The sequence below is a fragment of the Bacillus rossius genome, chromosome 8 (genome assembly GCF_032445375.1).
Source record: "Bacillus rossius redtenbacheri isolate Brsri chromosome 8, Brsri_v3, whole genome shotgun sequence".
Lineage (NCBI taxonomy): Eukaryota > Metazoa > Arthropoda > Insecta > Phasmatodea > Bacillidae > Bacillus > Bacillus rossius.
The window spans coordinates 56,681,298-56,695,533 of NC_086336.1; the positions used below are offsets into that span (position 1 = coordinate 56,681,298).

The 14,236-nt window shown below is 35.0% G+C and overlaps 1 protein-coding gene across 1 annotated transcript; it reads left to right on the forward strand.

Annotated features, from left to right (window-relative positions):
* The first annotated feature begins 2,397 nt into the window (after positions 1-2,397).
* LOC134534978 (N-glycosylase/DNA lyase) lies at positions 2,398-14,216 on the forward strand. Its single transcript, XM_063373763.1, has 5 exons — positions 2,398-2,631; positions 7,012-7,386; positions 9,037-9,319; positions 12,902-13,096; positions 13,757-14,216. Exons 1-5 carry the CDS (start codon positions 2,558-2,560, stop codon positions 13,865-13,867), a joined length of 1,038 nt encoding a protein of 345 aa, XP_063229833.1. The 5' UTR covers positions 2,398-2,557; the 3' UTR covers positions 13,868-14,216.
* Positions 14,217-14,236: the final 20 nt, after the last annotated feature.

Below are 14,236 nucleotides of genomic sequence, written 5' to 3' on the forward strand. Positions count from 1 at the left end.
AAAATGTTAAAAATCCGAAAATACCTTTGTTATATGCTCTTCAAATTCCTCTTTTCATTAAAAGCGGCGGAGATTAGAAATTCCAAATACTTTAGGAGATATCGAATTTTTAAATTTCAGCACAAAACCAGCGCATTCCTGTGGCGTGCGTGCACCATTGTTTCTTGTTTACGTACGAGTATCTATTTTTTTATTGGATAATGATGTCACGTGATTGTTCGTGATAGGCCAGAATTCAAATGAACTAATACATGATTATTTAGTTCAATTATTGTTTAAAACGGTGTTTAATTACCGCCTCCAACTTAGGTGAGTTTTTAACGTTTCTAATTTTAAAGTCTTATTTGTTATTTTGATATTGTTGCGCAAGTAATAAGTAACAAAAAAATTTACGTGAGTTGTTACTGTACATCCTTTGTTACGGGTTTGTTAGGTAAGGTCAGTTACATTATAAATAATTTAAAACTAAAGAATAATTAAAATTAATTCACATTATTTTTAATATCACCTTAGTTTGAAAGTATTTATAATGTAACTGACCTGACCTAATCGACCATTTTAGTTTACTGTTCACCGTCTGTCCGGGTTTGTTTGGTCAGGTCAGTTACATTATAAATATTTTAAAACTAAACAGCCATTAAAATTAATTCACAAAATAATTTTTAATGTCGGCTTAGTTTGAAAGTATTAATAATGTAACTGACCTGACCTAATCAACCATTTTATTAATTACGCATTCACGATTCACGTATTCACGAACACACGGCAAAATAACAAAAATGGCGCCGCTCGAATGGTTCCACAGGTCTTGTATTGCAAAATTAAAAAATTTGATATCTCCTAAAGTATTTGGAATTTCTTATCTCCGCCGCTTTTAATGAAAAGAGGAAGTTGAAGAGCATATGATAAAGGTATTTTCGGATTTTTAACATTTATTTTCGCAAATACCGCTCAACTACATATGATGAAATTTAAAAATTCGATATCTCCTAAAGTATTTGGAATTTATTACCTCCGCCACTTTTAATGAAAAGAGGAACTTGAAGAGCATAAAATAAAGGTATTTTCGGATTTTTAACATTTTTTTTCGCAAATACCGCCCAAGTAAATATTTACCGAATACGTACCTAGGACTGTAGTATGTAACACGACACCATTTTGTTTATATTAAAATCCATTCCATTCACTGTCGACCAATCCTCCACCTTCTTCATTCCTCCTACAGGTGAGCCGCTGCCCCCACAGTTTCATACCACACGGAGTCATCCGCAAATTGAATTAAATTGACCATTACGCTTGCAATTGGGCTTTCACCCGGTGGCAAGGAGTCCTCTCTTTTCACTCAATTTTCCCCACTCCCCCAACTAAGCATTCTCCTCAAATCATTTGCATCTCTCACCCCTACCAACTCTTCATCCAACCCATTCCACTCCCTTCCTGTCTTGGCAGGAACAGCGTTCCTACCACTTTCAGTTTGTCTCCAGTCCCTCTTCCTTTATCACGTTATACAGTCCGACTAACCTTTCCACCCTTCTCCTCCCTTGTAATGTTTAGCATCTCAGATGGACTATGCATTTCCCTTCTCTTCCACATACTCATCACCCACCTCGCTGCTCTACACTGCACCTTCTCCAGCTTCCTTACCTCCATCACTAGGTAGGGGTCCCAGATCATAGCCCCATACTCCATCACTGGCCTGACAAATGTGGCGTATGCCTTCTCCCTTACCTCAGTCTACTACCTATTTCCTTCACAATATCATTCATCATAATTAATATAATTTTAACCACAATTACAATTAAACTACGATACAAATGAAAAATACTAACCTTTAAATTGAGAATGCAAGATGAAGATGATTTTCCTAGTTCAGAAACAGAGGATTTGGAACATACTTGACATGAAAAGTCAATGAGACGTGCAGGACCAACGGGAGAGTCCGTGGGCATTTTTGAAAAGAAAAAAATAGTTACACGGTTACAAATCTTATGGTGTTTATAAACGTACTTGTCCTTTAAGTTCACGCACCCTGTGTGCTGATTATGTATAACGTATTCACTGAATAAACGATTTTCAAAATCTTAATCTTATAAATGTTTACAACTAGGGACACAAAAAAGTATCGATATTTTGTGGTATCGAGTACTATTTTACGATACCAATACTTTTATAATAGATACTTTTGCTTCTACTCATAATATTAGACCTTTTGGAGCCCACGCACACGAGCGACTCTGTGGCGAATTTTTGTAGCACAAAATAAAAGTATTCCTGAATTTTTAATATTATTTACAATGAACAAAAAAAAAAAAAACCGAAGATGCACTTGCACAATTGTTCGTTTGGCTGTCTCGTATGTGAAAAGAAGGCTTCCCGTGGCGCTCTCTCGCTTGTCTGCTTTGAGCGTTACAGTTGTCAACATTGATTTGCGTATTCTGATTCTCATTTGTATGTATAAATGGCGCTCGATGAATAATTTTTAATTTTTCAAACGTTTAAAGACGTCCATGCCGGGTTGATTGAATATTTTTTAAGGGTGTTTATTATTTTTTTAATTATGTGGAAAAAATTACCATGTTCGAAGTCTGAACTACAATTGTTATACACACTTACAGGAGGGCAGTGCTTCAGGTTAATTAGCTACTGTTTACATGTGATCATAAAATAAGTGGATATTGTTGACATGCTGCTGGTCGACTCAGCATAGCTTCGGTAGTACGTAATTTAGGAAAATTAGATGCTGTCGAGCTAAGTTAAAAATATTTTTAAATAGTGTGAACGGGTGGTTAGGTTAGGTTAGGTTAGCTACATTAGAAATATTTAAAAATAATGTAACTATATTAACGTAACCAAGCAACCATTGTTTTAAAATTTTCTTAAATGTATCTAACCTAACCAACTGTCCACAATTTTTTAAAGTATTTTTAATGTATTTTTAAGGTAACCAATCTGTCTCACAATACCACAATTTGTAAAATTTATAATAAACCTTAAAATAATGAACTAATAAAATTTGTTTGGTTTTATTGATGTGTAAACATCTTAGATCACTGTATACAGCATTTGGTAGGAGAAATTTTGGTAAATATGTATTGTACGGATTAGCGCCAAAAAAAATCGTACAAATATGAAATAACTTTCATTATATGCTATCTTATGTCCTCTTTTCATAACCGCCTGCGGAGATAAAAAATTCCAATTACTTTTGGAGATATCGAATTTTTTAATATTCATTTTTTGGCAATTTTTTAAAAAAAAAATTTGAAAATCCGAAAATAGCTTTATTCTGTGCTCTTTAAAATTCCTCTTTTCATTAAACCCGGCGGAGATCAGAAATTCCAAATACTTTAGGAGATATGGAATTTTTTAATTTTCATGTTGTGCACTGATGCGGCGTTTCAGCTGGAAGCCTGCGATTCACACATCCTTATGGACATACCCGAATACTCACGTTGGCAAGCCTTCTTTTCTTAAAAATAAGCAAGAAGTAAATAAAAATACTTTAAAACATTGTAGATGGTTGGTTATATTAGGTAAGTATAGCTACATTAAAAAAACTGTAAAATCATTTTATGGTTGCTTAGCAAATAACGTTTTAATATGTAGCTATCCAGCGCTAGGAAACCGTTTACATGATTTCACAGTATTTTTAATGTAGCTATCCTAACCAAATCAAGCATCCACAATGTTTTTAAGTATTTATAATGTAGCTAACATAACCTAATTGACAATTAGTTTTCATGAGTTGCATATTTATTTACAATAAAAAAAAAAACCGAAGATGCACGATCGGGCGTTTGCCTCTCGTCTGTTGAAAGAAGGCTTGCCAACATGAGTATTCGGGTATGTCCAGAAGGATGAGTGAATCGTAGGCTTCCCGCGTTCCCATTGTTGCTTGTTTACAAGTATTATTATGTTTTTTTTTTCCGAGACGTAGTTAAACGACTACATCACGTAAAAAGAAAATTACGTGAGTTCCTACTGTTCATCCTTTTTCCTGGTTTGTTAGGTCAGGTCAGCTACATTATAAATACTTTAAAACTAAACAACCATTAAAATTAATTTTTATTATTTTTAATGTCCGTTCAGTTTCAAAGTATTTATACTGTAGCTGACCTGACCTAATCCACCTTTGTCCCGTTTTGTTAGGTCAGGTCAGTTACATTATAAATACTTAAAACTATACAAGTAAAATTAATTGATATTATTTTTAATTTCCGTTTATTTTGAAGTATTTATCATGTAACTAACCTTACCTAATGGAAAATTTCTGTTATTTAGGCATTCACGCACACACGGCAAAATATAAAATGGCGTCTGTTGAATGATTACATAGGGCTTGTATTGCAAAATAAGAACGGCGATATCTCCAAAAGTAATTGGAATTTTTAATCTCCGCAGGCGGTTTTGAAAAGAGGACGTAAAAGAGCATATAATGAAAGTTATTTCATATTTGTACGATTTTTTTTGGCGCTAATCCGTACAATACATATTTACCAAAATTTTGTGAATATGAAATGGAAATGCGTATCACCTGTGCTGCGTGTGCATGTAAGTCTCAGAAACCTTGAAAAGATGGTGGACCAGCACCCGAAAAATTACACGTGATTACCAATTTTTCCAATTCTGAAAAGTGTTTAGGACTTTACTAACAGTAGTTGGATTTTACAGGAATTATAGCAACGTTATAATTGCATAAGTCGAATGGCATAACCTGAAATACATATCGGTAGTTTTTAAACAAGAATGTGGTGTACTGCTTTGTATTGTGGGTAAATATGTAGTTGGGTGGTATTTGCGAAAAAAAATGTTAAAAATCCGAAAATACCTTTATTTTATGCTCTTCAACGTCCTCTTTTCATTAAAAGTGGCGGCGGTAAGAAATTCCAAATAATTTAGGAGATATAAAATTTTTAAATTTCATCATATGTATTTGAGTGGTATTTGCGAAAAAAAATGTTAAAAATCCGAAAATACCTTTATTATATGCTCTTCAACTTCCTCTTTTCATTAGAAGTGGCGGAGATAAGAAATTCCAAATACTTTAGGAGATATCGAATTTTTTAATTTTGCAATACAAGACCTGTGGAACCATTTGAGCGCAGCCATTTTTGTTATTTTGCAGTGTGTTCGTGAATACGTGAATCGTCAATGCGTAATTAATAAAATGGTTGATTAGGTCAGGTCAGTTACATTATTAATACTTTCAAACTAAGCCAACATTAAAAATAATGTGAATTAATTTTAATTATTCTTTAGTTTTAAATCATTTATAATGTAACTGACCTTACCTAACAAACCCGTAACAAAGGATGCACAGTTACAACTCACGTAAAATTTTTTTGTTACTTATTACTTGCGCAACAATATCAAAATAACAAATAAGACTTTAAAATTAGAAACCTTAAAAACTCACCTAAGTTGGAGGCGGTAATTAAACACCGTTTTAAACAATAAATGAACTAAATAATCACGTATTGGTTCGTTTGAATTCTGGCCTATCACGAACAATCACGTGACATCATTATCCAATAAACAAAAGTAGATACTCGTACGTAAACAAGAAACAATGATAATCGCCACATCAGTGCACTGGTATTGTGATGAAATTTAAAAATTTGATATCTCCTAAAGTATTTGGAATTTATTATCTCCGCCGCTTTTAATGAAAAGAGGAAGTTGAAGAGCATATAATAAAGGTGTTTTCGGATTTTTAACATTTCTTTTCGCAAATACCACTCAAATACATATGATGAAATTTAAAAATTCGATATCTCCTAAAGTATCTGGAATTTCTTACCTCCGCCGCTTTTAATGAAAAGAGGACGTTGAAGAGCATACACTAAAGGTATTTTCGGATTTTTAACATTTTTTTTCGCAAATACCGCCCAACTACATATTTACCGTATTGTGATTCAAAGGAATTTGCAGATACCCTGCGGATAAATCAAGTTAGTAAAAATTTAACTTCTTGGTATAGACGTAAAATGTTGCTGGTCACCTATGGTAATGCGATTGATGTTGCATGTGTCTAAACTCATATGTACTGTCTCATCTTAATTTCTGACACACAAAATAGGATTTGCATATGGACTGGTTGATCTAGTGATTACATTAATCTAGCATGAGGTTAAGGTATTCTTCGGCCTCTTTCAAATATTTGGCTGTGATCGGATAAGATTTATGATGAAATGATTCACCGGGTTTCACCTCAGTCTTCGCTCGATACAGTTTGTCTAAACCTGGTTTATTCGAAAATGTATGAAGTTTCATTAACTGGCGAAGAACTATTCTTTTAAATTTGAAATAATTATTTCGATTTCTTGTACTGCTTTAAACAAATCCATTTCAGATGCTGTTAAATTCTCTATGGAATAATTATAAACATGCAAAGTTAGTTGGCTGACTAATCAAAATTACATATTTTTCCAAAATTTGCCACTATCTGTGGTCTTTGATGTTTGTGTATGATCGGCAGACGTGATAATCCACCCTCTGAAATCCAAATATCTTGAACCTAGTTAAGAAGTCCGTTCCTAGTATTACAGGTTTTGCTAGGCCCTTTAGCATTAAAGCTTGGATTTGCAGTAGGGACTAATGATATATTTTATATTGTATTAACCTTTCACTGCATAAAAACATGTAATACAAAATTTACACAAAAATGATGTTGGCCGCATCAGTAGGTATTGTAATGTGACCGATAAATGTTAATATCTCAGAAACCAGTGGGAATTTTTCAACACTGTTTTAAGGGTGAAACAAGGAACGTTTGCAGTACTGGAAAAACAATTTTCGTATATATATATTTTTTTTATTTACAAAAAAGCGGTGACGTAAGAAAATCCCAGTACCGAGGAATCATCGACAAGCATTTTATTGTTAACATATTTATAGCATTTCATTGTGAGAAAGCTATACATAGTGTACATTAAATAAGTGGGGAAAGTGACAATGTTTCACCAGTAAAATATAAAGTAACAAAGTGGTGTCTTGAATTTTCTGTTCCAGATGGAAGTCATCAGGTGAGAACGAATGGACCGGTGTGTTTGGTCACGCCGTGTGGACGCTGTCGCAAGACGACACGCACGTACTGTACAGGGTCACCTCGCCAGCCGACAGAGCGGAGGACCCAGGGGTCGGTGAAGGTGCTGACGCGAGTGGAGGTTGCACACGCCACTTGCAAGACGACACGCAGAAGGCACAGCTGCTGAGGAAGTATTTCCGGTTGGACGAGTCGTTGCAGGAACTCTACTGCAAGTGGTCTCAGCAGGACCCTCACTTCAAGCAAGCAGCTGTTAAGTTTCAAGGAGTGAGAATCCTTGCTCAAGATCCCGTAGAAAACTTGTTTTCGTTTATATGTTCCTCTAACAACAACATATCAAGGTGTGTATTAGTTTTTTTATTTAGTAGGTAAATTATTTGTTGAACGCCTGTATAGCACGTTCACGATTCAGGTATCCCTTACGGCTATTTGCTGTTCCCATCTGTTGAGGTCTTCTTCCACTGCATTTAAAATACAACTCTCTCCTTGGCAGTTCATACTTAACAGTATTTTTATGTGCCTATTTCTTTTCATTCTTCTTTCATAACTATAGTTATTCAACCACATCAGGTTAAATTCGTCACATTTCTTGAAAACTTTTTTCTCAGCTTCATTCTGTGTAAGATTGCTAATAAATGTGCCAATAAGGAGGGCATACCCTCCCACATTTACAAGAGACATACTTTTTAACTTAACAGTTCTTTCAAGAACAAATTAAATATTTAATTTATTAGTTGGCCCTTTTTTTATCCTTCTGCCAATTAATATTTGTGCTATATTCAATAAAAATAATATACACACGTACGTAGTTGTAAATTATGTTTGGTGCATTTATCTATATATTTTTTTATTTTCTTTATACATTTGTGGATTGCTGACCAGCTGCTCAATGAGGAGCAGAGATTGGTTTCAGAGGATAAGAGACAGTGAGAAATGTGTAACGTTGCGTTCCTAGCTTTTAAAATAAATTTTGAGAAATAAATATTGTACTTTGTCATTCAGAGGAATCGGCTGATTATATAGTTTAAAGTTTATAGTGATCTAGTTTTTTATACTTATATTTTATCATTATTAATACTCTTGTAAATAATTTCTGTGTTAAGATTAATTATTTAGAAAAGAAGTTTATATATATTTTTATTGGTTCTCGTGTTATGTGAGTAAATGTATTCTAAATTTTTGTTTAATGCCTATTAATATTATTTTACATTTGATTTTATTCGAAAGCTTTAATAATGCTTCTAGAATGTTTGGTATTGTTTGGGTGAATAAAAGGACGAGACAGGTGTGCAACTCGGAGGCATTAAATTTTTTTCAGAATTTTTTTAATATCTGTCTAAGCTTTCTGGCAAATTCTGTATGTATTCTTATGATGAGAAAGTTGGACCTGGGCAGTTCCCACGGAATTTTTTATCTGACTAAGGAAAGCGAAAGACAGTAAAGCCAGGCATGGACTTGGGAAGTTTTTCTGTAGTGAAACGTGTTATTGGTTGTTTTATGAAAACTGTTTTTTTGATTGGGCAATTGGTCATGTGTCTTCCTCTTCCTGGTGTTGGCTGAAGACAGTGGCATCATCCCGTTAGTTCTCTGCTCGATGTTGTCTGAATAAGTTGTGTTTGGCAGTGGCTCAAGCAATTAATTCATGTGCATCAAGCCCTCAAGGGACAAACTTCATGGCTGTGGTCCAGGCTGTGGCGGTAACCAACCTCGTTTCGGACATTTATTCAGAATCTTCATCGACCACCGTCGTCGGCTGTATGCATAAAAAATCTAAAGGATGCAATAAAGTAACCTTAACTAATTAAAAAAGTGAAGGAATAGTCACGAATCTTTATTTTTGGGTAAATTTAACTGATATCAAAAGCCTGTCTCATTTGTGGTTGTATAATTTTATAATCTTTGTTTTGACATTTGTTTTTACTTGTTATCATTGCATTGGAGGGTTATCAGAATGGATTTTTAGGTCGGTATTTTCTATTTCATGTTAACAGAATATCGTCAATGGTTGAAAAACTGTGCGTGTTGTACGGGGAGAAGATTGCAACTGTAGGCGACACAGTGTACCACGCCTTCCCGGTGGTTTCAGCCCTTGCGAGCACCGGCGTGGAGAAGGCGTTGCGCAATGCTGGATTCGGCTACAGAGCCAAGTTCATCCACCAGTCTGCTTGCAAGATCGAGGAAATGGGCGGCGATGCTTGGTTGGGGAAGCTGCAAGAGTTGCCGTACGTCGAGGCCAAGGCGGAACTGATGAAGCTTCCTGGCATTGGAGCAAAGGTTCGTTTGGTGTGTTACCTTGTGTGACAACAGACTCAGTAAGGACAAGTTGTGAATGAATTTAACTTAAAGTAGCTATTAATTGTGATTCAGTTTTTACATTCCCCTACTGTTAAACGAGCAATGCGTATATGTAAGCATGCACTGGCATTCACAAAAGTGGCTATATGGATTTTGAATTTAGGTGAGAAATCACTCTACCTAGGTCCCAATTGTAACAGGGTCACAAAAGTGATGAAAGTCGTGATATTGAATTTGTGCTCATGGATAAGTCATGTTGGTCATGTTTTTTTTTCTGTTACAGTATGATAAATAATTTTAACTCTACAACTGTGGGTGCTTGTCAACAACACACAGGCATTTTTTTATCATACATAACAGCTTAATTTTTATTAAAATATTTATTCTTTTTTAAAACTTCTCAGCGAAAACCTACTTGGATGTGAGCAAATACCGTGATCATGTTGTAATGACGGTGCAAGCCTGTGACGACTGTGCGGTTAACAATAATAATTTAGTACACAGTAGAAGCAAAAAATGAGTAAATTATTGTGGAATTGACGTTTTCTGCGTAACAAATTAAATTACTGATAAAAAGTAACAAGTGTACAGATAAGATGTAGCTGTATTTTTTTTTAAGGACGTGTGTTTATGAAACTCGTGTTTTTTTCAACATTTTTATTTTGTTGTGTATTTTCATTGTGATTGTGTGTGAAAATTTAATTGTTCAAAAACTTGTGGTATGTCTTCAGCACACCTACAGCTGGTATTTTGCAGTGTTTTATCAGTGTTAAAAATGCCAGGGAAGTGTCATTTTTAAGACTTTAGGTTGGAAGAGAAGGAATGGAAATTGTGGTTAAGAGCTGGTAAGGATACGTTTTCGGCTTTTTGTACGTTACACAAAAAAATATGTGGATATTTCTCACACTGGAATTAAAGAAAATAAATGCCATGGAAAAAAAAAGGGGGGGGGGAAAGTGGCGAGTTTCTTAATGTTCATAAGTCAGGCAGGCAGCTAAAGCTCTCTTTTTGTACAAGGATACCTGCGACCCTTGTTAGGCCCACCACTAGTTCATCAGAGTCTGGGCCCAGCAATCAAAGTTGTGATTCATCTCAGCCTGCACCTAGCACCAGTTCACAGCATACTTCTTATAGTCCCATTCCAGGAGAGACTCATCAAGAACAAAAGCTTCAACCCTCTTAGGAGCAGCTGCAGTGAAACGTTTTCCACTTATGTTTCCAGTAGGGATGGGCCGGTCGAATCCCACCGAATCTCTAGTATTCGAAAGATTCGAAATTCGAGGGAAAAGATTCGGGATTCGAGGAAAAATATTGATGTAAATGTAGTACTTTAAAAATTAAATGCTTACAATTTACTTGGCCTGTTTACGTTTTCCTTGGAACACATCCTATTGAGGTACAGTAGAACCTTGTTAATACGTGATGGTCAGGACCGAGATAATCACGGATTACAGAATTTCACGGACTAGCGATTAAAAGCCCGGAAGGTCTTGTCAAGCTTCTCAGACACCGGCGTGCAGCTGGGTTAAGGCCGTTCAGGGTAAGGTTCACGGTAAGGGCCGGCCGTCTTCGAATTAGTGTCTCGGCTTAAAAAATACAGCACTGCCTAGCCATTAGTTCACTGTCATTTACAACAGCCGAAGAGAGAAAGATAAGATCGTGCTAACCTTGCACCCTCCCCCCTCTCCCACTTCGTACAGCCGAATGCCAGCCAGACACGTCACTCGCCAGGCGCCTGCCGTGCGTTGGCGGGTGGAAACAAACAAAGGGAGACGGGAAGCAGAAGTCAGGACATCCCCCTCAAGTTTAAAGAGTGACAAATGTGACAGCTGAAAGGGGGGCGACACAGGGTCGGTACAAACAGCATTGCAGAGTTTGGCGGCCCACGCGATGGCTTGCAGTGTTTGCCGGCCGCCGGCCCGCGTGACGTTAATTTTAAGCGCTGACAATTTTTACTTTTTTTTTCTTCTCTTTTAAATCTTCCCGGATTATCCGATTCCCGAATTAGCGCATCACGGATTAACGAGGTTCTACTGTATTGTACTTTTAATTCGTTATTATATAAAAAAAAATTATGAAGCATGTACTGATTTGGGAAACTTACTTTATATTCATGAACATGGATGCATTGTCGCTACATTGGCATTAAATAAGGCATAAATCACATATGTATTCTCAGAATATGCTAAAAAATAAAATAAAGTACATTTGGGATCTAGACTAAATATGAATCTTGTTTTTTTTAAAAATAACTTTACAGAGAAATCTGTTACTTAGTAATACAACAATGATGCCTACTTTCATCACAAGTTACGGTCGCACATGTAGTAATAACAATGAAATAATGAATGACAAAAATTAATACATTATACAATTATTATTTTAATCGCAATTCAATTTTAAATATTCTGATACACGTTCTATTTATGAATTTTTTTAGGACCAAGTTTGGTTTGTGTAGACTACCAACGTTAAAATATGTATTATCTGAGAATTCCATGATGGCCAACCAATGAATTTGTTAGCCAATCATTTTGAGCAACATAAAAAATAACTAATATTAATATAAAAAATTTTAATGGGTAAACTAGAGAAAACACTCCGTCTCTTTTAACTTCTGGCATATTAATCACTATGCTTTAGTGAGGCTTAATTTTAAAAGATGCACGACAATATTTCTTATGGCCTAAAACCATTGAAGCCAAGATGGCGCCTTTCAGTTTCCATTAAATATTTCAGGAAAGCGTTTACCTTCATTTGGGACTTAAAACAAATGTCAAGTTGGTAACTACAAAATATTGTTCCGTCGGATGTTGACTTTCGTTTTCCGTGGATACATGAATCACTGTACTCACAGATAATGCCTGAATGCCTTAAATCCACCATGTCGGATTCTACAGCAATTGATGAAGTGACCAGATTCTTACGTGATCCTACAGTTAACCCAGAAATAAACATTCTCAAATACTGAAAAACTCAGTATGCGTGTTCACCCAGGCTACATAAACTGTCCAAAAAATATGTGTGTTCACCACCTACGACAGTGTTCTCTGAACGTTTGTTCAGCACTGCAGGAAACATGTGACCAAAAAAGGAATCGTCTTAATCCAGACCGTGTCAAAATCCTTGTTTTTTTTAAAAAAAAATTTAAAGGGTTAAATAATTCTGCATAATGTTTAATTTTTTCTCTTAACTTATAAATTATTTTATAATTAACCCTTGAGAACTGGATTCGGATTCGAGGGGTGGATTCGAGGTAGTTTGGGATTCGGATTCGAGAAAAATGGGATTCGAACCATCACTAGTTTCCAGACATTGTAAATAAAGAATATACATACATAAAACAAGGATACATCATATAAATATCAACATCATGATAGTGCCTAATTTATAACACCTATTTTCATTAAACATTATTTTATTTTTGTAAACTAAGGTTGACTCCTGAGTAAATTTCTGATATGCAGATGTAATTAAATTTAATACTATGATGTGTTTGTGTTAATGTATGGTTAGTTCTAAGAGCCAAACTACCTACTTTTTTTTTTTTTTGCATTTCAGGTGGCTGACTGTATTTGTCTGATGTCCCTGAACCATCTCGAGTCTATCCCAGTTGACACGCACATATTCCAAGTGGCCTCGCAGCGGTATATGCCGCACCTCAAGAAGTACAAGTCGGTAACTGCGAAGGTTTACGATGAGATCGGGGACTACTTCAGAGACCTGTACGGGGTGTATGCTGGGTGGGCTCACACAGTAAGTAACAACTTTCTCCTTCTCCTTCCGAAATGCACCTGCATTTTGTAACCTTTGTTTATTAAGGTAATGCTAAATAGAATATTTAAAGTACTAGCAAAAGTTAAAGCTGAAAAATATTCAATGTTAACTAAAAATGATTGATTACATAACCCCAAAACTACTTAATGCACAACCCAAAAATGCTAGAATATTTAAAGTACTGATAAAAGTATAAGCTAAACAATTCCTGGTTACCTCAAAATAATAATAAAACGTTTAAACCTTGGTGACAATTTAAATATATAAATAAATAAATAAACAAACAAACAAACAAACAAAAAAACCTAATGTTTTTAAATTGTAATGGCCAAGTGAAATTATGGCTATTTTTGGGAACTATAAAAAAAACCATAAAAAAAAATGAAGCTTTTGCCTACACTACTAGCAGGGTATCTGAAATTGTGGTGAAAATTAAATATTCGAGCAAAGTCGGCAAATAACAGTTAAGGTACTGAGGTCAGGCACACATATGTAAAAGAACTTGCTGAGGTCAGGTACACACATGTAAAAGAACTTGCTGGAAGAATTCTGAACAATTTTGTGGATGGCAAAATGTGACTTTGTATATTTAGGTAAAAATATTTGAATTTTAATGAATTGACCGCTCATATTTTGCAGATTCTATTTTGTGCAGACCTCAAAATGTTTCAGCAGGATACCCTTTCTACAAAAAGTGCTGGCTCAGTTGTCATCAATGATAAGAACAAACGCCGAAAAACTGCTGCATGATAAATTACTTGAGGACACAGAAGTTCAAAACCTGGATCTCAGTGAAATTTGCGATTGCATGTTAAGTAATTTGTATGTTTCTAAGACAGCAAAAAATCAATTTTTGTAATGGTTTATATGTAAGTTAGATATGAATCTAGTTTTTAATATTTTTTATATTCTCATGTGTGATTTTAAAATAATGTTACCTATAATTACCAGTTATCTCTATTTAAAAATGCATGATAGTGATTTTAGATCATAGGACATAGTGAGCGATGTTCCATAATGTGAAGGTACCAAATTAACTGGTTGTACTCAGTTCATGGCTGGTTTCATTTGTTACGAATAAAAATTTCAGTTCTTACAATATCTTTTTCTTTACTCAAA

Bases quoted from the DNA above. Each gene is read 5' to 3' on its own strand.
- LOC134534978 (XM_063373763.1), top strand. From the start codon at position 2,558: ATGTGGAAAAAATTACCATGTTCGAAGTCTGAACTACAATTGTTATAC. The intron at 7,387-9,036 runs GTGTGTATTAGT...TCATGTTAACAG, and splicing joins TCTAACAACAACATATCAAG to AATATCGTCAATGGTTGAAA. The intron at 13,097-13,756 runs GTAAGTAACAAC...CATATTTTGCAG, and splicing joins ATGCTGGGTGGGCTCACACA to ATTCTATTTTGTGCAGACCT.